The sequence below is a fragment of the Pristiophorus japonicus genome, chromosome 3, assembly GCF_044704955.1.
Source record: "Pristiophorus japonicus isolate sPriJap1 chromosome 3, sPriJap1.hap1, whole genome shotgun sequence".
Lineage (NCBI taxonomy): Eukaryota > Metazoa > Chordata > Chondrichthyes > Pristiophoridae > Pristiophorus > Pristiophorus japonicus.
Genome location: NC_091979.1, coordinates 95,067,413 through 95,091,329, shown reverse-complemented (window position 1 = coordinate 95,091,329; position 23,917 = coordinate 95,067,413). Strand labels below are relative to the sequence as shown.

The following is a 23,917-nucleotide window of genomic DNA, read 5'->3' as shown; positions in this document are numbered from 1 at the left end:
GAAAACAGTGTCTGGACCTCTGCACATGCGCGCTAGAGTATGCGTGCATGTGCAGTAGCTCCAGGCTGCCGAGGCTGTTTGGGAGGGGCCCGAAGCACGCTGCCCCCTAGCCCTGGCCGAATGGGCTCACTGGAGCAGCGAAGATTGGACTTGGGCCTCCCTCCTCTTTATCGTCAGCTCCTGCTCAGCCTCTCTCTCTCTCTCTCTCTCTCTTCTCTTCTCTTCCCTTCCCTCCCCCCCCCCCCCCCGTTCAGGTTTGCTCCCACTCCAGCTCCCCCACCCCTCGCTGTCAGAAACACAGAGACAGAGAGAGAAAAACACTGGGGGGGGGGGGGGGGGAGGCATCCCAGCACACTGTTGGAGGGCTCCAGTCAGTGAGTAGAAACTTAATTTTTTATTTAATGATTTTTTTTTAAATTAATTTTTAATTTTTTTTGATTGATTTATTGGTTGATTTGTTGATTTATCATTTATTATTGATGATGGCTCTTTATTTGTAAAAGTGACGTGTTTCACGTTTGTAAACTTCCCTCTCTCTCCTCCCGCCCCCCCCCCACATCTCTCGTTCCCTACGCCTGATTTCTAAGTGTAGGCAAGGTTTTTCTGAGCATACAAAAATCTGTTCTAAAATGGAACTATTCTAACTCACTGGAACTGGAGCAAACTAAATGCCAAGAATTGCAATTTCTAAGATGCTCCATTCTAAACTAGTTGCTCCAAAAAAATAGGAGCAACACAGGCCGAAACTTGACCCCAATGGAACTAAAGGTGAACAAGTTCCCTGGATCTGATGGCTTACATCCTGGAGTCTTAACAGAAGTGGCTGAAGAGATAATGGATGCATTGGTTGCAATCTACCAAAATTCCCTGGATTCTGGAGAGGTCCCAGCGGATTGGAAAACCGCAAATGTAACACCCCTATTTAAAAAAGGAGGCAGACAAAAAGCAGGAAACTATAGACCAGTTAGCCTAACATCTGCCGTTGGTAAAATACTGGAGTTCATTATTAAGGAAGCAGTAGCAGGACATTTGGAAAAGCATAATTCAGTCAAGCAGAGTCAGCATGGTTTTATGAAAGGGAAGTCATGTTTGACAAATTTGCTGGAATGCTTTGAGGATATAACGAACAGGATGGATAAGGGGGAACCAGTGGATGTGGTATATTTGGATTTCCAAAAGGCATTCGATAAGGTGCCACATAAAAGATTACTGCACAAGATAAAAGTTCATGGGATAGCATGGATAGAGGATTGGCTAACGAACAGAAAAGAGAGAGTCAAGATAAATGGGTAATTTTCCGGTTGGCAAACAGTTAACTAGTGAGGGATCGGTGCTGGGGCCCCAACTAGTTACAATCTATTTTAATGACATGGATGAAGGGATCGAGTGTAAAGTAGCCAAGTTTGCTGATGATACAAAGATTGATGGTAAAGAAAATTGTGAGGACACAAAAAATCTGCAAAGGGATATAGACAGGCTAAGTAAGTGGACAAAAATTTGGCAGATGGAGTATAATGTGGGAAAATGTGAGGTTATCCACTTTGGCAGAAAAAATAGAAACGCAAATTATTTAAAAGAAGAAAAATTGCAAAATGCTGCAGTGCAGAGGGACCTGGGGGTCTTTGTGTATGAAACACAAAAAGTTAGTATGCAGGTACAGCAAGTAATCAGGAAGGCAAATAGAATGTTGGCCTTTATTGCAAGGGGGATGGAGTATAAAAGCAAAGAATTCCTGCTACAACTGTACAGGGTATTGGTGAGGCCACACCTAGTGTACTGTGTGCAGTTTTGGTCTCCATACTGAAGGAAGGATATACTTACATTGGAGGTAGTTCAGAGAAGGTTCACTAGGTTGATTCTGGAGATGAGGGGGTTGACATAGGTTGAGTAGGTTGGGCCTATACTCATTGTAGATCAGAAGGATGAGAGGTGATCTTATCGAAACATACAAGATAATGAGGGGGCTCAACAAGGTGGATGCAGAGAGGATATTTCCACTCATAGAGGAAACTGGAACTAGGGGGCATAGTGTCAGAATAAGGGGCCGCCCATTTAAAACTGAGGAGGAATTTCTTCTCTCAGAGGGTTGTAAATCTGTGGAATTCTCTGCCCCAGAGAGCTGTGGAGGCTGAGTCATTGAATATATTTAAGGCGGAGATAGACAGATTTTTGAGTGATAAGGGAATAAAGGGTTATGGGGAGCGGGCAGGGAAGCGGAGCTGAGTCAGATCAGATCAGCCATGACCTTATTAAATGGCAGAGCAGGCTAGAGGGGCCAAAGGGCCTACTCCTGCTCTTATTTCTTATATTCTTATGTTCTTACCTGCTGAGTTTGCCAAGAGCTTTTATTTATATATAACTAGTCTAAAAAGTCTGAAACTGAGACAGCACCCATAAAACTATAGTTAAATTTTGCTCCACTTTTAAAAGGATAAAACATTTTCATTTTTGCCAGTTTTCTCCCTACTCCATATATATGACACAATATAAAACCGAGGTGTTTGTTTTCTGCGAATGTTTTAATTTATATAACAAGAGCTTTTATAAATATTAATCTCTTTAAACACCCGCAACCAGCACAATTGGCAAAATTTAAACTGACACTGCCTCACAGTCAAGGAATTTGAGCACTCTTTCCTTCCTTGACTTCCTCTTTGGCACAATTGCCATCCAATTTATACTTAACATCTTCATTCTTTGGCAGAAATCACCAGTTATAAATATCCTGAATCAATTTTAGCCCAGATGAAGCAAATTCATGTAGATTTTTAAATTAGGATTCTAAACACTAGACACTTTCATGTACAGGTATTTCAAAACAAAGCCAAATTATAGTACTCCAACATTTTAAAAAGGGTAGTTGAAATGCATGTAAAGCTGAAATACATTCACTATATATAGAGTCAAGGCAAAGTTAAGGAAGTTACATATCATCTTTGTTTCTTTAATGGTTGCTGGGAACACCAAAAAGAATATTGTGTAGTGTACCAACAGGAAAGTCATAAACAACACAAAACTTAATTATTGCTCCCGCTACCTTGGATCAACGCTTGATTTTTAAATGAAGTTCTGCATGCAAGTAACAGAGTTTTAGATAATCAGAGTGTGCCATGGGTAGAAGTTGTGCGTGGAGCTTTTTAATTGGTATTTTATGTAGAATGTTAGTTTACCATCCATATGTATAAACAACTGCCAGTTTTGTAGCGTTGCAACCACCCACATCTGATACCAGATACCAAATCATGCAGTTCAAAGTGTTTGATCACTAAGCTATAAATTATGAATTTTAAAATCTGGAAACCAGGAACAGATTTCTAGAGGGCATTAGCATATATTTTGCTCCCCATCTATATTACTCTCGAGGTGTTTTTTTTAAGGTCAACAGGCAGGTGGGGTCTAAGATTCATGCCCATTATGCATTCTATCTGGTGTCAGACCACAAACCGGACACAAGGTATTTACCCACTATATTACTCTCATCATTGAACACAGTTCCAGAATGACAACAGGGTAAAAGACACAAAGGTGCTTTCAAAGAATATGTAGATTTTGCACAAAATAGTGAAAATATAAATTCTTGTTGGATGGCTTTAGCCATTATACTTATGAGCCTAAAAAGTATGCACCCTCTTTATTTCAATCAATGTATTTGTCAAAATTTAAAAAGGAAGTCCAGTAACTTTCCTCCACTGATAGCAATTTGCAGCTTCAACACATCGCTGTTTACAAATAAATCAAGTAGTAAAAGTAATGGTCTATTCACTTTACATAGTTGCCAATAGAAACCCAGATATAAACAGTAATGTTAAATGAATGGCGCGACACTGCTGCATCCAGAGACTCAAAGAAACCTTAATCAGTTTATTTTTACTGGCATCCTCAGGGCAAGCAGCTCCCTTCGCATCTATATAAAGAAATTTGCCATTATTATTGGATACTGGTGGCTCTGGCCAGTTCAGTGATATGATTTGTCGCTGGTTGGTCTTTGTGGACCTTTGGGTGGAACACCGTACTGCAACCAGAAACCAAGTAGCAAACACAGTTTATCCAGTGCTGTGCAAATGACCCAACAATATAAACTTAAAAGGATTCCTAGGTACAGATGCCCTTGCGAAATATTACAGAACCAATTTTTAACCACTATTACTATGAAGCACTCCATCTAGTGGGTTGAAAACGATACAGCAAAAATCTGCCCATTTGGCTCTGCTTGCATTTTACATTTGGGGTCTTTTCAGTAAAACTCTCCTACAGCTTTACATCCTTTAATAAAAGCAGAAACGCCCACGCTAATTACCCTTTATACTCGGAATGAGTGACAGATTTTAATGTGCATATACATGCAAGCTTGTGTATATTGTAACACGAAGCATGAAATGTGTACATAATGAAAGTTTGGTCTTATCCAAAGTTTGGCTGTCCATTGAAAAGGAAAATAATTTGAGGGATATTGATCATTTGTTCTAAGTTTCCAGTCAATTGTCATCTTCTTCGGTAGTCCCCCGGAGTCAAGGACGACTTGCTACCACACTAAAATGATTTCCAAGGTGACTGATGAGACCAATGCGGGATCTACAGTTACAGGCGAAGCTGATGGTGGTTGGAGAGTCGGGTGGGTGGGTGGGTGCTTGATTTGTCATACGCTCCTTTCGCTGTTTAAAATTGGCTTCCGCACGCTCCCGACGAAGAGACTCGAAATGTTCGCCGCCTTCTCGAATGCTTCTCCTTCACTTTGAGCGATCTTGGGCCAGAGATTCCCAAGTCGGTGGTGATGTTACATTTTTTCAAGGAAGTTTTGAGTGTGTCCTTGAAGCGTTTTCTCTGCCCGCCTGGGACTCACTTGCCGTGCCGTAGCTCGGAGTAGAGTAGAGTTCATTGGAGCTGATCGAGCGTGGTCAATGCCTCGACGCTTGCCTGAGAGAACACACCGATGTTGGTGCAACTATCCTACTAGTGAATTTGCAGGATTTTTCAGAGGCAGCATTGGTGGTACTTCTCCAGTGCTTTGAGGTGCCTACCATCCATAGTCTATGTCTCTGAAGCATATAGGAAGGCATGTATCACTACTGCTCTGTAGACCATGAGCTTGGTGTCGGGTTTGAGATCCTGGTCTTCGAACACGCTTCTCCTCAGGTGACCGAAGACTGCACTGGCACACTAAAGGCGGTGTTGAACTTCTTTATCGATGTCTGTCCTTGTTGATATTAGGCTCCCAAGGTATGGGAAGTGGTCCACATTGTCCAAGGTCTCGTCTTGGATCTTGATAATCGGGGAGCAATTCTGTGAGACGGAGGCAAGTTCGTAGAGAACCTTTGTCTTACAGATGTTTAGTGTAAGGCCCAAACTCTCGTATGTTTCAGTGAAGGTGTCGACGAAGGTTTGGACTTCGGCCTCAGAGAGTGTGCACAAACGCAAGCGTCGTCTGCGTACTGTAATTCAATGACAAGAGGTTGGGACAACCTTGGTGCTCGACTGGAGCCAACGGAGGTTGAACAATTTCCTGCTTGTCCTGTAGATTAACTCCACTCCAGCGGGGAACTTGTTAGAGGTTCTGTGAAAGGTGCTGGTCTGTGCCGTACCTTCCCTGGGTCCCAACCTAGTTGCTGGTCTGTGCCGTACCTTTCTTGGGTCCCGGCCTCGTTGCTGGTGCGGGTAAGATGGCGACCATGGAAGCCACCGCTCTTGCTCCCTCCCCCGGTCGCCGGGATTATTTTCACCGTTCCCTCCCCGCCGGTCGTAGGATACCATCGATTCTCGTCACCCACGATCTCCCAGCCCCAGATGCCGACATCATTCCCTCGTTCCAGGCACTGGCACCTGCTTGACTACGTCCTCATCCGAGAGAGGGACCGCAAGGACGTCCGCATCACTCACGCCATGACAGGAGCTGACCACCGCCTAATCTGTTCTGTTATTTCCATCAACGTAGCCTCAAAATGGCAGCAGCAAGAGATGCTGCCGCAGAAAAATCAACGCTGAAGCACTCAAAGACCCGGCAAAGAAAGCCCTATTCAGCCAACGCCTCACAGCCAACCTGACATCTTCCAATGAATCGGAGCTGCAGAGTGTCCATAGTACCTGGTCTGCCCTCAAGTCCACCATAATTAGCACCTGTGAAGAGACTCTTGGTTATTCTACCAGGAAACATGAAGACTGGTTCCATGACAACAACCAGGGGATTCAGTAGCAAATGAACCACAAAAGCAAGACATTTTTGAATTAGAAACAACACAACTCGAGTGAAAGAAAGCAGACCTACAGACAACTGAAGGCCAAGATCCAACAAAAAACTCATGACCTAAAGAACAAAACGCACGAGATCCAGCAACTAGCCGACAATCATGACGTACGTAGATTTTTTTAGCGCAATCATGACCACCTACGGCCCAAGCACTCAAGCCCCTATTTCACTGGGAGCTAAGAACGGAGAGGTGCTCATTAAGGACAGAGAGGGAGTCAGTGCCCACTGGAAGGAGCACTTTGAATGTTATGTATGTAAACCTGTAAATACCATGTCTAACCATCAGAGGGCTTATCCCCTGGAGTTCCAAGGGATCCCACAATCCCTTAGGAGCACCAGTATATAAGGAGGCCTCACAGGCTGGAGAGGCACTCTGAGATCTGCAATAAAGGACTATGGTTACACCTTACTTTGAGCTTGCAGTATATGTAGTCTGACTCTTTATTCAAGGCATAACTTCGAAGATCTTAACCAAAACTCTGTCTTTGACGAGAGTGTCCTTGACTCCATCCCACAGCATGCTACCCGCCACTACCTCGGCACAATCCCAGCCCGACATGAGGTTGAAAAGGCCATCTGACAACTAAAAAACAAGGCCTCAGGAGCAGATGGAATACTCGCTGAAGTACCAAAGCATGGCGGAGATGTACTCTTGGCCTCCATGACCTCATTTCTCTTATCTGGAAGGAGGAGAGCATGCCAGTGGATTTCAGAGACGCCGTAATCGTGACCATCTTCAAGAAAGGTGACAAGTCCGATTGCGGTAATCATAGAGGAGTTTCCCTGCTGTCTGCCGCAGGGAAAATCATCGCAAGAATCCTCCTCAATCATCTCTTCCCATTGGCTGAAGAGCTCCTCCCAGCATCGCAATGCGGATTCTGCCCACGAAAAGGCACAACGGACATGATCTTCGCCGCATGACAAATCCAAGAAAAATGTAGGGAGCAGCACCAACCTCTGTACATGGTTTTCTTTGATCTCACAAAGGCCTTCTACTCTGTCAACCAAAAGGGATTGTGGAGTGTCCTCCTCAAAAATTTGTCACCATCCTCCACCTGCTTCACAATGACATGCATGCCGTGATTCTTACCAATGCATTAACCACAGACCCAATACAAGTGCAGACCGAGGTCAAGCAAGGCTGTGTCATCGCACCAACGCTCTTCTCGATCTTCCTCACTGCAATGCTTCATTTCACCTTCCAGTCAATATGAAATGGTTGTCAAACAAATTAGCCAAATATCAGAAATGATCTTAAGGGCATTTACCCATGTTGACACAAGCAATTCATTCTTTGCCAAGATCAGTGGAAAGACCACATTTAGAATTTGTTATATGTCTGTTCATGGGGTGTGGGTAACATAACCAAAGCAGCATTTATTGTCCAGCCCAAGTTGCTTTAAGATACTTAGGGCCCAAGTTTCCACAGGATAAAAAACGGGTGCCCCTCCGAGCTGGGCACTCGTTTTTCTCGCCTAAAACGGCGCCAGAAAAAAAAGCGCTATTCTCGGGCGCCCTGCAGTTCCTTGTCTGTTTGGCGGGGCGCCCAGGGGGGGGGCGGAGCCTACACTCGCGCCGATTTTGTAAGCGGGAGGGGGCGGGTACTATTTAAATTAGTTTTTTTCCTGCCGGCAACGCTGCGCATGCGCGTTGGAGTGTTCGCGCATGCTCAGTGTGAAAAAAAACATTGGCACTCGGCCATTTTTGTAGTTCTTTGTAGCTGTTTAATTTTTGAACATTTTTTAATAAAATCACATTGCCATCAGCACATCAGCACTGAGGCTACCCTTCTCACTGTCTCATTCCCCTCCCCACCCTCCATGGCAACAAACCGCTGTCTCCTTCCCCTCCCTCCCCTCCGCGGCAACAAACGGCTGTCTCCTTCCCCGCCCTCTCCTCCACAACAACAACCCGCTGTCTCCTTCCCCTCCCTCCCCTCCGCGGCAACAACCCGCTGTCTCCTTCCCCTCCCTCCCCTCCGCGACAACAAACCGCTGTCTCCTTCCCCTCCCTCCCCTCCGCGGCAACAAACCGCTGTCTTCTTCCCCTCCCTCCCCTCCGCGGCAACAAACCGCTGTCTCCTTCCCCTCCCTCCCCTCCGCGGCAACAAACGGCTGTCTCCTTCCCCTCCCTCCCCTCCGCGGCAACAAATGGCTGTCTCCTTCCCCTCCCTCCCCTCCACAACAACAACCCGCTGTCTCCTTCCCCTCCCTCCCCTCGACAACAACAACCCGCTGTCTCCTTTCCTTCCCCCCTCCCTCCCCTCCACGGCAACAAACCGCTGTCTCCTTCCCCTCCCTCCCCTCCGCGGCAACAAGCCGCTGTCTCCTTCCCCTCCCTCCCCTCCACAACCCGCTGTCTCCTTTCCTTCCCCCCTCCCTCCCCTCCGCGGCAACAACCCGCTGTCTCCTTCCCCTCCCTCCCCTCCACAACAACAAACCGCTTTCTCCTCCCCCCACCCTCCCGCTCAGCGGCACGAACGGCTTTCTCTCCCCCCCCCCCACTCCCGCTCAGCGGCACGAACGGCTTTCTCTCCCCCCCCCCCCACTCCCGCTCAGCGGCACGAACGGCTTTCTCTCCCCCCCCCCCACTCCCGCTCAGCGGCACGAACGGCTTTCTCTCCCCCCCCCCCACTCCCGCTCAGCGGCACGAACGGCTTTCTCCCCCCCCCCCCCCGCCCCCCCGCTCAGCAGCACGAACGGCTGCAGAATTCTCCCTGGCTGAAGCACTTTCACACAGGTAGGAAGATGGTTTATTTAATCTTTTCTTTGCTTATAAATGTTTATTCAGGTTGGATTTATTTGTATAATATTTGTAGAAGTATAAATAAGGATTTATTGTAGAATTTAATGACTTCCCTTCCCCCTCCCCCCCACCTCGTTCTGGACGCCTAATTTGTAACCTGCGCCTGATTTTTTAATGTGTAGAACAGGTTTTTTCAGTTCTACAAAAATCTTCACTTGCTCCATTCTACTTTAGTTTGGAGTACGTTTTCACTGTGGAAACTTTCAAATCAGGCGTCAGTGGCCGGACACGCCCCCTTTTGAAGAAAAAATTCTGTTCCAAAGTAGAACTGTTATACCTGACTAGAACTGCAGAAAAAAAAATGTGGAGAATTGCGATTTCTAAGATAGTCCGTTCTCCACCAGTTGCTCCTAAAAATCAGGCGCAAATCATGTGGAAACTTGGGCCCTTATTGTGGGACTCAAGTCACATGCAAGTCAAATCAAGTAAGGGTGGCAGGTTTCCTAGCCTGGGTTACATTAGAAAAATCGGCAGCATTCATGGTCATTTTTAGGTGCTGGCTCATACTTACGGAATTACTTTCACAACTTGCCATGATGAGATTTTAACAATCAAAATCTGCATGCTAGTCCATAACCACTAGGCTATTGTACTCTACCTTACACATTACGTCCAATTTTGAGCCCCTTACCGACAAAAGGATATTGATACATCGGAGAGGGTTATACAAAAAACCTTTCAGGGCTTCGGACTCCGAAGCTGCAAGCAAAGATTCAGAGCTGAATTTGTTTTTTTATTATAAAAGAGGATTCAGTAGCAGAAAAACATAACCCAGGTCATTAAAAAGAGCAACATGAATAATGAAGCCTTAGCAGATGGAAAGAAATAGTGCCAAAATACATAATTTAACCAACTTATAGCACTCTACAATATTCAAAATAGATTAGAGCCAATGGCTAGTGATTCCTCATACATCAGGAATTAAGAAAACTCACAACATTTTAGATAAACTCTGAGGAGAAATTTAGACCTAGAATTCTGGAATAATTTCCAGTCCAGTATGAAAGTTTAGCTTTTGAACACTAAGTATGAAAACAGTTGAAAGCCTTGAGTTCTACTTTATAATATTAACCAAAATTTGCTTTAATTGAATTGAGATATGGAGTATTAAGGACAAAATACCAAATGGGCCATTGCAATTCAGAAACTCACCACTATTCAAGAGGCTCAAGTCTCAGTGTAGATTATCACACCAATCGCAATTGAATTGTCAGCTCTCATTTGGACTGCAGGATGGTCACCTTGCAGGTGGTAGTTTCACCTAGGAGAAACCCCAAAATAATTGACAAATTATGTTTATTGTTAAGCAATGAATTAAAAATCAACATTGTCCGTTTTCTCAGAAGTACCTTAGGCCGTTTCACTACTTTAAAGGCACTAATTAAATTATCGTCTTGTGACTGATATATGAATATATTATCAAGTGGATAGATCATATTCTAACATAAGTACACTTACATTTACTGCAGATTGATTCACCATGCTCAAAAATATTTTCTAAAATTACAATAAAATTTTTAACTGGCAAGTACATTCAAATAAATTGCCTCATGATCCAGAGTGATAAATAAAGATAGCTGTACACTTCATGGTTTGGAATGACTGATAGATATTTTATCTAACACTTCACAGTTTTATTTCATGAAGTTCTGCTCTATTGCTAACATAAATTGGGAATGCTATTCACAATCTACTGTCTTTATTTTTGTCATCATCATCATTGGAGCACAGCTAGATGTCATAATGCAAAGTGGAAGTTCTATAAAACCTCTGTCCCCAAGATACCAGCACTTCAGAAGCAGAGTTGTGCAAGATGCCAGAGACACTAAAATAGTATAGTGGTCTTTATGACACTTATATTATTATACATGTATCAAATTATATATATATATTTATTTTATATATATACATACTTGGAAATATATTTGGATGGAAGGAAATCACTGTCAACTTCCAGACTGTAGTTGTACTATGTAAATCTCTACACATTTTTGGCTTTTTTCAGTCAAATCTTTACAAATAGCTACAAAATACAACTTCAAAGTGTGGTCACCACAACACCAAAGTGTCAGTATTAGAGGCATGAAGAGAAAAATTGCAGCAACACAAGCATCAGGAGGGACAGATAGTGACTGAAAATTAATTTGAGTGTTTTCTATGAGCCTGGTCATAATCTTTTACTATCTAGTCACAGCAGACATAGCTTAAGTGAGACAGTGAGAACGTCCTAATGTGTGTAAGGCTCATCTACCAACTTGCTTTTATTATGTTCGCAATTATATTCCCAGTTACTGGCATTTCAGAATATGTGCAGACAGGGGGAGTTCAACTACCCTGAAGTAGACTGGAAGACGACAAAAGTTTCTGGTCAAAATAGGGAGAGGCCGTTCGATTGCATCCAGGATTGTTTGTTTAATCAGCATATTGACTGAGGAAGAATGCAGTGCTTGATCTGGTTCTGAGTAACAAATTAGGATAAGTGATTTCAGGGTTGAACATTTGGGAAATAGTGATCATAACATGATTTAGATTTACACTGAAAACAGATAAAGAAAAGGACATGTCCAAGATGAAGGTGTTGAATTGAAAAATAACTAATTTCAGTGGTGCAAGAGGGGACATAGTCCAGATTAATTGATCGGAAAAATGCAGATCAAACAGTGAACCAGTAGTAGGAGATATTTAAATAATGATCAGCATGCAGGACCAAAAAAAGATGCTGATCAATGCAATTACCTTGCAGCCACTCAATGACAGGCTCGTAGCGGACATTACCTTTTTCAATATTTAGACAAGCCAAAGTGCTCCAGGAGACTGAAAGGGGGCAAGTTAAAGCTAAATGTCTTTCTATAAGTAGAACAATTAACTTTAGAAAGAAAACTGAATGGGATTGCCATGCACTAAGCATTGAAAGCACTCCCTTACAGTAGCATACACACAGAGTCTCCAAAATTATATTTCATTGTGGAAAAAAATACCAATTTCAAAATATGGAAAATTTAACAAGTTCTGTTTGTTTCAGGTCTGAAAATTGTAGTTTTCACAAGCTGAAGATTTCCAAAAGGTCTTCGATAAAGGTACCACATGGTAGGCTCATGACAAAGGTTAGGGCATGTGGAGTCAGGGGACATATAGCTGAATGAATAGCAAATTGGCTAAAAAAATAGAAAGCAGAGAGTAGGGGTAAATGATAGTTATTCAGATTGGAGGAAGCTAGAAAGTGATGTTCCACAAGGATCAGTGCTGGGACCACTGTTATTCATAATTTACATTAATGATTTAAGCAACAATGAACTCAATATCAAAATTTGCAGCTGATATCAGACTGGGGGATATAGCTAGCACTGAACAAGAATGCAACGTAATACAAGACAACATTAGAAAACTTGCAGACTGGGCAGTTAAATGGCAAATTAACTTTAATATTGATAAATGTGAGGTGATGCACTTTGGCAGGAAAAATGGAAACATCACCTACACCTTCGAAAATAAGAAACTGAATGGGGTGTGTGGAAATGTATTTTTATCTAAGCTGATACCATACGGTATTTGTGTGCCCATTCCAATATATATCAAAATGGAGTCCTGGTCTTTCCAGAACTTTCTGCTTTTTAGCAGTCAGCTTGCATAAACAGCTAAACCTGGTTTGAGATGGCTGATGGCCATCAGACAGCTAGGAGACAAGTCATGCTGAGACAAGTACCCCCCCATGGTGCTCTCCTATTGTCTACACGACACCAGTTCCATGTCACCCCACCTTTCCTATGTACTCCATTCCACCAGCCACTATCTCTTGTAGGGACCTCATCCTTTTGATGTAAACGATAAACTGACCAGGAAATTGAACAATCCTGACACAATACAAGACAGGTGATAGCCCATTACATATGATTCATGGAGTAATGGCCGGCTTGCCAACTGATAACCCTGACAAAAGGAAATATCTGTAAACCATGTCAGGACCAGGATATAGTAATTAACTCTTTATCTGTATTCACTGACTGTGAGACAGAGCAATACACAGGGAGAGGTCAGAACTTGGGTTTTACTGTATAAATATCTTGTGAAGCTGTACCATTTCGGAGGTGTTCACTTAGCCCTTGACTGAGTGTGACCTACCCCTTGCTAGCAAGCGAATTAAAGAAACTTCTGCCGGAGCTGTAAGTGTCGGAGTCATTCTTTTCGGAGGTCGAGATTTCGACAGGTGCAAGAGCAAAGGGATTGAGGGGTGCAGATTCACAAATCATTAATAGTAGCAATGCAGGTTAACAAAGCAATTAAAAGTGCTGTCAAAGCATTCGGATTTATTTCTATAAAATTCAAAAGTAGTGAAGTTATGTTAAACTTGTATAGGGAGGGCCCTGGTCAGGCCGCTCTTAAGAGGACTATGCACAGTTCTGGTCTCCATACTATAAAAAGGACATAGACGCACTGGAGAAAGTGCAAAAAAGATTTATAAGGATGGTACCAAAACAGAGATTACAGCTATCGGGAAAGAAAGAACCAGTTGGGGCATACTTCTTCAGAAAAGTGAAGGCTTAGACAAAATCAAAATAGTGAGGATGCTGGAATCTGGAATAAAAACAGAAAATGCTGGAAATCTCAGCTGGTCAGGCAGCATCTGTGTAGAGGAAGCACAGTTAATGTTTCGGGTTGATGACCCTTCGTCAGGACTGGAGAGTGTTTGAAAAGAACAGATTCTTAACGAGCACTGAAAAGGGGAGAGGAATAAAGGAGAAGAACAAAAGGGAGGAGCGGCAGCAGCAGTCAGGAGATCGAAACCCATAAAAAGGGTGTGGAGCTCGGAGGAGGAGCGGCAGCAGTCGGGAGATCGAGGCCGAAGGTAAAACAAAGAAATAAAAAGAAATCGAAGCGTGACATCACAGCCAAGCGGGTAAGTGATTGGTGAGTAGTTTTTCTTTTTTCTTTATCTTTTTCTTTTCTTATCAGTAAGAAACCTTTGGCATTATTGCCAAATTAAGTTAATTTAAGGATAAAGTCATGGCAGGAGAACCCAGACCTGTGTCATGATCCTCCTGTGCTAGGTGGGAAATTAGGGACGCTTCCAGTGTCCCTGATTACTATGTGTGCAGAAAGTGTATCCAACTGCAGCTCTTTACAGACCGTATTGTGGCACTGGAACTGTGCATGGATTCACTCTGGAGCATCCGCGGTGCTGAGGATGTCGTGAATAGCACGTTTAGTGAGTTGGTTACACCGCAGGTAAATGTTACAAAGGCAGATAGGGAATGGGTGACCATCAGGCAGAGCAGTGGAAGGAAGGTAGTGCAACGGCCCCCTGCGGTCATTTCCCTCCAAAACAGATATACCACTTTGGGTACTGTTGGGGAGATGGCACATCAGGGGAAGGCAGCAGCAGCCAACCTCATGGCACCATAGATGGCTCTGCTGCACAGGAGGGCAGGAAAAAAAGAGTGCGAGAGCTATAGTTGTAGGGGATTCTATTGTAAGGGGAATGGATAGGCGTTTCTGTGGCCACAATCGAGACTCTAGGATGGTATGTTGCCTCCCTGGTGCAAGGGTCAAGAATATCTCGGAACAGCTGCATGGCATTCTGGAGGGGGGAGGGTAAATAGCCAGTTGTCGTGGTGCATATAGGTAAAAATACTGGATGAGGTCCTACAAGCTGAATTTAGAGAGCTAGGAGTTAAATTTAAAAAATAGGAACTCAAAAGGTAGCAATCTCAGGATTGCTACTAGTGCCACATACTAGTCAGAGTAGAAATAGCAGGATAATTATGAATATGTGGCTTGAAGAATGGTGCAAGAGGGGGGGGATTCAAATTCCTGGGACATTGGAACCAGTTCTGGGGGAGGTGGGACCAGTACAAACCGGATGGTCTACACCTGGACAGGACTGGAACCTATGCGGGGAGGCAGAGGGAAGTAAAATGGGGGCAGAAGCAAAAGGTAGGATGGAGATAAGGAAAAGTGGAGGGCAGAGAAATCAAAGGCAAAAATCAAAAAGGACCACACTACAACATAATTCTAAAAGGACAGAGAGTATCAAAAAAACAAGCCTGAAGGCTCTGTGTCTCAATGCGAGGAGTGCTCGTAATAAGGTGGATGAATTAACTGCGCAGATAGCTGTTAACGGATATGATGTAATTGGGATTACGGAGACATGGCTCCAGGGTAACCAAGGCTGAGAACTCAACATCCAGGGGTATTCAATATTCAGGAAGGACAGACGGAAAGGAAAAGAAGGTGGGGTAGCGTTGCTGGTTAAAGAGGAGATTAACGCAATAATAAGGAAAGACATTAGCTTGGATGATGTGGAATCGGTATGGGTAGAGCTGCGGAATACCAAAGGCAGAAAACGCTAGTGGGAGTTGTGTACAGACCACCAAACAGTAGTAGTGAGGTTAGGGATGTACCAAACAGGAAATTAGGGATGCGTGCAATAAGGGTACAGCAGTTATCATGGGTGACTTTAATCTACATATAGATTGGGCTAACCAAATTGGTAGCAATATGGCGGAGCAGGGTTTCTTGGAGTGTATAAGGGATGGTTTTCTAGACCAATATGTTGAGGAACCAACTAGAGAGCTGGCCATCCTCGACTGGGTGTTGTGTAATGAGAGAGGATTAATTAGCAATCTTGTTGTGCGAGGCCCCTTGGGGAAGAGTGACCATAAATATGGTAGAATTCTTTATTAAGATGGGGAGTGACACAATTAATTCAGAGACAAGGGTCCTGAACTTAAAGAAAGGAAACTTCGACGGTATGAGACATGAATTGGCTAGGATAGACTGGCAAATGATACTTAAAGGGTTGAAGGTGGATAGGCAATGGCAAATATTTAAAGATCACATGAATGAACTTCAACAATTGTACATCCCTGTCTGGCGTAAAAATAAAATGGGGAAGGTGGCTCAACCGTGGCTAACAAGGGAAATTAGGGATAATGTAAAATCCAAGTAGGAGGCATATAAATTGGCCAGAAAAAGCAGCAAACCTGAGGACTGGGAGAAATTTAGAATTCAGCAGAGGAGGACAAAGGGTTTAATTAGGAGGGGGAAAATAGAATATGAGAGTAAGCTTGCAGGGAACATAAAAACTGACTGTAAAAGCTTCTATAGATATGTGAAGAGAAAAAGATTGGTGAAGACAAATGTAGGCCCCTTGCAGTCAGAATCAGATGAATTTATAATGGGGAACAAAGAAATGGCAGACCAATTGAACAAATGCTTTGGTTCTGTCTTCACTAAGGAAGACACAAATAACCTTCCGGAAATACTAGGGGGCCGAGGGTCTAGCTAGAAGGAGGAACTGAAGGAAATCCTTATTAGTCAGGAAATTGTGCTAGGATTGAAGGCCGATAAATCCCCAGGGCCTGATAGTCTGCATCCCAGAGTACTTAAGGAAGTGGCCCTAGAAATAGTGGATGTATTGGTGGTCATTTTCCAACATTCTATAGACTCTGGATCAGTTCCTATGGACTGGAGGGTAGGTAATGTAACACCACTTTTAAAAAGAGAGAAAGAGAAAACAGGTAATTATAGACCGGTTAGCCGGACATCGGTGACGGGGAAAATGTTGGAATCAATTATTAAAGATGAAATAGCAGCGCATTTGGAAAGCAGTGACAGGATCGGTCCAAGTCAGCATGGATTTAGTAAAGGGAAATCATGCTTGACAAATCTTCTAGAATTTTTTTGAGGATGTAACGAGCAGAGTGGACAAGGGAGAACCAGTGGATGTGGTGTATTTGGACTTTCAAAAGGCTTTTGACAAGGTCCTGCACAAGAGATTAGTGTGCAAAATTAAAGCACATAGTATTGGAGGTAATGTATTGACATGGATAGAGAACTGGTTGGCAGACAGGAAGCAAAGAGTAGGAATAAACGGGTCCTTTTCAGAATGGCAGGCAGTGACTAAGGTTCAGTGATGGGACCCCAGCTATTTACAATAGACATTAATGATTTAGACAAAGGAATTGAATGTAATATCTCTAAGTTTGCAGATGACACTAAGCTGGGTAGCAGTGTGAGCTGAGGAGGATGCTAAGAGGCTGCAGGGTTACTTGGACAGGTTAGGTAAGTGGGCAAACGCATGGCAGATGCAGTATAATGTAGATAAATGTGAGGTTATCCACTTTGGTGGCAAAAACACAAAGGCAGAATATTATCTGAATGGCAGCAGATTAGGAAAAGGGGAGGTGCAACGAGACCTGGGTGTCATGGTTCATCAGTCACTGAAAGTTGGCATGCAGGTACGGCAGGCAGTGAAGGCGGCAAATGGCATGTTGGCCTTCATAGCGAGAGGATTTGAGTATAGGAGCAGGGAGGTCTTACTGCAGTTGTACTGGGCCTTGGTGAGGCCACACCTTGAATATTGTGTACAGTTTTGGTCTCCTAATCTGATGGAAGGACATTCTTGCTATTGAGGGAGTGCAGCGAAAGTTCACCAGACTGATTCCCAGGGGGCCAGGACTTACATATGAAGAAAGACTGGATCGACTGAGCTTATATTCACTGGAATTTAGAAGAATGAGAGGGGATCTCATAGAAACATATAAAATTCTGACGGGATTGGAAAGGTTAGGTGCAGGAAGAATGTTCCCGATGTTGGGGAGTCCAGAACCAGGGGTCACAGTCTAAGGATAAGGGGTAAGCCATTTAGGACAGGGTTGAGGAGAAACTTCTTGACTCAGAAAATTGTGAATCTGTGGAATTCTTTACCACAGATAGTTGTTGAGGCCAGTTTGTTAAGATATATTCAAAAGGGAGTTAGATGTGGCCCTTATGGCTAAAGGGATCAAGGGGTATGGAGAGAAAACAGGAATGGGGTACGGAAGTTGCATGATCAGCCATGATCATATTGAATGGTGGTGCAGACTCGAAGGGCTGAATAGCCTACTCCTGCACCTATTTTCTATGTTTCTATGTCTGTGATAGGTTCGAAGACAAGAGAGATTGGAGAGACAAAAGGGATGATGGCCCAAATTCAAATCCAAATTCAAAAGGCTTAGAGATGACCTGATAGAGGTCTTTAAAATTATGAAGGTGTTGGTCAGGGTAGATGTGGAGAGAATGTTTCCACTTGCAGGAGAATCCAAAACTAGGGGCCATAAATACAAGATAGTTACTAATAAATCCAATAGGGAAATAAGGAGAAATTTCTTTACTCAGAGAGTGGTTAAAATGTGGAACGCACTACCACAGGAAGTGGTTGAAGCAAATAGCTTAGATGTTTACAAAAGGAGACTAGACAATTGCACAAGAGAAAAGGGCATAGAAAGATGTGCTGAATGGTTGAGATGAGGTAGACAAAATAGGAGGTTTGTACAGAGTGTAAACACCAGCACAGACTAGTTGGGCCAAATGGCCTGTTTCTGTGCTGTCCATTCTATGTAATAACTTCCAATCAGCTTGTTTCCTGCCTAACACAAAATTATAACTGAAGGAATTAAAAATCTGAAAATCAGCATCAACAAATTTAACTTCTCAATTGTGGCTGTGTGATGACTAAAATTACTGAAATCCCTCAAAGTTCAACCATTGTACAGAAAGAAAACACTTTTCATTTCATTTAGAAACAAAAATATTTTTGGTAAAATTGCGGTATTCTTGAAATTAAACCATAGTATCGGTTTACTTGTCCTGTTGCAAAAGATATGTAGCAGGACTATAGAACGGGAGCAGTCAAGAGCAGTTTACATTTCTTAAGCAGTGCAAAAATGTAAACATTTGCATTAACATCATCATCATAGGCAGTCCCTCGGAGTCCTATGATGACGACATTAATGCAAATGTTTACATTTTTGTCGGGAAGCAGTGGCCATACGGAGGATCAGTGTCTGACCACGAGCGAGAATGGACCTGAAAATAGTTACAACTGAGAAGACATCATAGAAGATGTGTGACTGCCAAGGTCAACAAGCAGAGGAGCAGTTCTGCCATTGTATTGACATACAGGGAATAAATGAAATAGTTCATAAACAGAAGTTTATTCAACTGTTAAGGTCTCGTGTATTGTATGAATTAAGTTTGCCTCCCAGGTTCACGCAAAATGTCTTGCTGTGTAATGCAACAATAATAACTCTGCAGACTCTTAGTAGGAAAATAAAAGACAAAAACAGTTTACAAAAACAACAAGAAGTTACACAACACCTGAAACACACAAACCATTATAAGGCACTTTATGGAGTGCCAGTAATGAAGGATTGCTTTTCACCCCATTCTTACAAAACTGCTGACCACCCACTTCTCTTCCTGGCCCCCATTCCAGCTGACGCTGTTCTTCTACGGCCCCCTCCTTTTCAAAACTGCCATCATTATCTCCTTCCTCAAAAATCCGACACTCAACTCCTCTGTCCTTGCAAACAACCCCCACATCTTTAACCTCTTTCCAAATCCACACCCATCTTTTCTACAAATCCATGTAGGAATCTCTCCAATCGGATGTCTGTCCCAGTCACATTAGCTTAACCAAAGTCACAAATTCTGCACCCTCGCCACCAATTCCACTCCCCAGGACACCATCTCACATTGTTCACAGCCTTGGGCTAACCCCAAGCTAAGCTTCTGACCCCATATCCTCTCCATCCCAGACACCACTATTGTATCATCTGTCTCTACTTCAAGCCACTTGCTCTGAAACTCATTCATGTCTTTGTCACCTCCAGTATCGACTATTCTAACACTCTCTTGGATGGCCTCCCATCCTCCATAAACTTCAGCTGATCCAAAGCTCTGTCGCCTGTATCCTATCCCATACCATCCCGCTCACCCATCACCCTTGTGCTCACTGACCTATATTGGCTCCTGGTCCACCAATGCTCAAATTTAAAAGAGTCATTTATGTTTAATTCCTTTATGGCCTCTACCCTCCCTATCACTAACATTCCCCAGCCTTTCAACAAAGAACTCTGCATTCCTCCGATCTGGCCTCTTCTACATCCCCCTTTGACAGTGATACCTTCAGCCAACTAGGTACTAAGCTTTGGAATTCCTGCCCTAAACCTCTCTGTCTCTCCACCTTACTCTCCTACTTTAACATTGTCCTTAAAACCCACCTTTTGAGTCACCTCTCCTAATATCTCCTTCTTTGGCTCGGCACCAATTTTCATATGATTACACTTTGCTGAAGTGTCATGGGATGTTTTTCTATGTTGAAGGCGTTATGTAAATTCAAGCTGTTGTTGTTGGAAAGCCAGACCAGGAAAAAGAGTGTTTTTTTTGGGGGGGGGAGGGGCAGTTGGAGACTTAGACAAAAAATGGGTTTCAAAGAAGAGAGGAGAGAGAGGTGTTTAAGGGCAGAAGTTGGGGAGAGCAGTGCCTAGGCAGCTGAAAGCCCCGCCATCGGTAATGAAATGGGAGGAGGGTAAGAGTCAGACGGGCCTGGAGGGCAAAGTAAAGAGGTTGCAGACGTTGGGTAGAGCAAAGTCATGGGGGGATTTGAAGTGAGGATTTGAAATGTATGTGTTGGAGGACTGAGAACCAATGTAAATCCTCAAGATCACGAGCAGTAAGGGAGCAGGGCTTGGCACAATACAGGATATAAGCATATGTATTTAGACAAGTTGGAGTTTATGGAGCTTGGATAAAGGACGATCAGCAAGGAGAGCATTGGAATAATTAAGTCTCGATGTGACAAAAACAGGAATATGCATTTCAGTGGTGGAGAAGCGGAGTTGGCAGCAAAGTAAAGGAATGGTGAAAGGGTGGAAATAATGTTTTTTTGTGAAGGAAGGGGGATGGATTCGGAGCCGACACGTTTAACTCCATCACAGCCGCATCTCCATCCCATCTCTCCAACTTCCTCCAGTGCTACAACCCTCCTCCACCCGAACTCTCCATTCTTCTGTCTGCAGCCCCTAGTACATCCTCCTCCCATTGGCTCTCTGCCTTCAGCTGTCTAGGTCCCATACTCTGGAATTCTCTCCCTAAATCCCTCCACTTATGTCTCCTCCTCCAAGACTCTCCTTAAAACCCATCTCTTTGGCCCAAGACTTTGGTCAGAGTATCTCCTTTAGCTTGGCATCCAATTTTTTTGATTATGCCTCCATCAAGTGCTTTGGGATGTTATTCTACACTATATAAATGCAGGTTGTTGTTGTTAATTATGTCTCATCAACAACTAGTGAACTTTTTTGTCTTCCACTTACAACAAAGTGCATTCAGTGCAGCAGCATTTTAAAAAACTTAGAATCCGTTGTTATATCATGATAGTTTGAGGAGTCTGGCAATATTGTCAAACATAAAAGCTGGCTATGAAGTCCAATTTTCTCATCACAGAATTGTACATCTACAGGAGATATACCAATGTTCCAGTACTTGGTTTCGTATGTTGCTCAGCCTATCCTCTGTCAGCTTCCAGCCCACCAATCTCAGTTGTCATTTTCAGCTTTGCTCCTTCCCTCTTCAGCAAGAATGAAAACAAATGCTTATTAGAAAGCAGGATGATCCCAACCTCCATAGCAAAAATAAAAAGGTTCTTTTGACATTATGATCCCACTAAATTTAATAGCAGCTTTTCACTCGCCCTACAGAGACTGGGCTAGCCCTGCAGAGAACTGATAAACAGATATGAATTCTAACACTTGAACATCAGCAGTTAGTGGGACACAGAATGGAAATGTTCATTTTATTACACTGATGATCTACATAAATAGATTGTATACAAGTGGATGCATTTTGCAATAGGTGCAATTGGTTCAGAAATCCACAAATCTTGTATACAAATAAGATTTCTATTAGTTATAATCTTGTGCTGCCCCTATCTCATGCAATACATAATGGTTTGAAAAATAAAAATTATAGAAAGAAAATCCAAGTTGCTCAAAGTGAATTATTCATTGTAGTTCACAATCAACAATGTAAAATGTACTTATTGTCGTTCGCAATTCAGACCACTAGCTTAGTTATCTGTTGTGTCCATATAACTTCCGAATTGTGACCATCTGTCTTTAAAAGCACAACCACTGGCTTGATTGCCAGTCCTAAGACTGCTAAAAATCATTCAAGCCAAGCATTTGTAAGTAGGTATGTAAAATGAGCACACCACTGAAAATCAAACATTGCTCCTGAAGTGTTGTCAACCTTGCACACTCAGTGCTGTATTACAGGCGTTCTCCCTTAAATGTGGAAATTCTGCAAGTATTAAAAGACTTGTATTTATATAGCACCTTTCACGACCAATGAAGTACTTTTGAAGTGTAGTCGCTGTTGTAATGTAGGAAATGCGGCAGCCAATTTGCACACAAGCAAGCTCCCACAAACAGCATCATCATCATCATCATAGGCAATCCCTCGAATCGAGGATAATTTGCTTCCACATCAAAAAGTTCACAGGTGTTTCAATGATTGACCTAAAATTCCAGGTCCAAACTAAATCTTGAAGAATGGAAGATGCCTGTGCTTGGATTTTTTTTTTTAAAAACGTATGGTGACCGTTGCACACCAGCCACCACACGGGCTTGACAGAGCTAGGTCTTGGTCCAGAAAGCAAGGATTAACCAAGACAACTGGAGACCTGCTCTGCTGCACGGACAGAGTGCGCACACACATCTAAGTATGAGCTGACCCGTGTTGCCCCTGGGCCCTCGCCTCTTCTGGGCCCCAAACTCGCGCCTCTCCTGGACTCCGATCATGTCCCTCTACGAACTCTTGCTGCTCCTTGACCCCGACCTCGCCGCTCCTGCAGTACCTGCCCACATTCCAATCACCGACCTGGACCTTGACGTCACTTTTCACTGCCGTTGCTCTCCTGCTCCAGCTCGCGTTGCTCCCTAGGGCCCAAGTTTCGGCCTCAGTTGCTCCTGATTTTTTGGAGCAACTGGTGTAGAACGGAGTATCTTAGAAATTCAAATTCTCGGCATTTAGTTTGCTCCAGTTCTAGTCAGTTAGAACAGTTTCACTTTGGGACAGAATTTTTTTTCCAAAAGGGGGCGTGTCCGGCCACTTACGCTTGTTTTCAAAGTTTCGACAGTGAAAACTTACTCCAAACTAACTTAGAATGGAGTAAGTGAAGATTTATGTACGCTGGAAAAAACCTTGTCTACACTTTAGAAAATCAGGCGTAGGTTACAAATCAGGCGTGGAGAATGGTGGGGGGGGGTTAAAGGGAAGTTTACAAACACTTCAGTTTTACAAATAAAGAGCCATCAATAATAAATGATAAAAACATCAATAAATCAATCAAAAAAAATTAAGAAGAAATAATTTTTTTTTTTAAATCAATAAATAAAACATTTTCTACTTACCGACTGCAGCACCGGGAGCCCTCCAACAGCATGCTGGGATGCCGCCCCCCCTCCCCCCCCCCAAGTGTGTCTCTCACTCTCTGTCTGTCAGTGTCTGTGTTTCTGACAGCGAGGGGAGAGAAGGGGGGGGGGAAAAGAGAAGGGGGAGGGAAAAGAGAAGGGGGGGAGGGAGAAGGGGGGGGTAAGGAGAAGGAGAAGGGGGGGTAAGGAGAAGGAGAAGGGGGGTAAGGAGAAGGAGAAGGGGGGTAAGGAGAAGGAGAAGGGGGGGGTAAGGAGAAGGAGAAGGGGGGAAGGAGAAGGAGAAGGGGGGGAAGGAGAAGGAGAGGGGGAAGGAGAAGGAGAAGGGGGAAGGAGAAGGAGAAGGGGGGAAGGAGAAGGAGAAGGGGGGGAAGGAGAAGGAGAAGGGGGGGAAGGAGAAGGAGAAGGGGGGGAAGGAGAAGGAGAAGGGGGGGGAAGGAGAAGGAGAAGGGGGGGAAGAGGAGAAGGAGAAGGGGGGGAAGGAGAAGGAGAAGGGGGGAAGGAGAAGGAGAAGGGGGGAAGGAGAAGGGGGAGGAAGAGAAGGGGGAGGAAGAGAAGGGGGGGAAGAGAAGGGGGGGAAGGAGAAGGGGGGGAGGAAGAGAAGGGGGGGGAAGAGAAGGGG

At 43.7% G+C, this 23,917-nt stretch overlaps 1 protein-coding gene across 10 annotated transcripts in view; it reads right to left on the bottom strand.

The window, feature by feature from the left end:
- LOC139259802 (bromodomain adjacent to zinc finger domain protein 2B-like) overlaps window positions 1-23,917 on the bottom strand; it is a 441,395-nt gene that overhangs the window by 394,273 nt on the left and 23,205 nt on the right. For 7 of the 10 annotated variants that reach the window (XM_070875572.1, XM_070875579.1, XM_070875577.1 and 4 more), the window contains exon 1: window positions 9,678-9,718. In XM_070875572.1, coding sequence (XP_070731673.1) covers window positions 9,678-9,699 — 22 coding nt within the window. In that variant the 5' untranslated portion in view covers window positions 9,700-9,718. Of the gene's footprint in view, window positions 1-9,677; window positions 9,721-10,198; window positions 10,308-23,917 lie in introns of those variants that run through there. The other 3 variants (XM_070875573.1, XM_070875574.1, XM_070875583.1) reach the window with 2 other exon arrangements.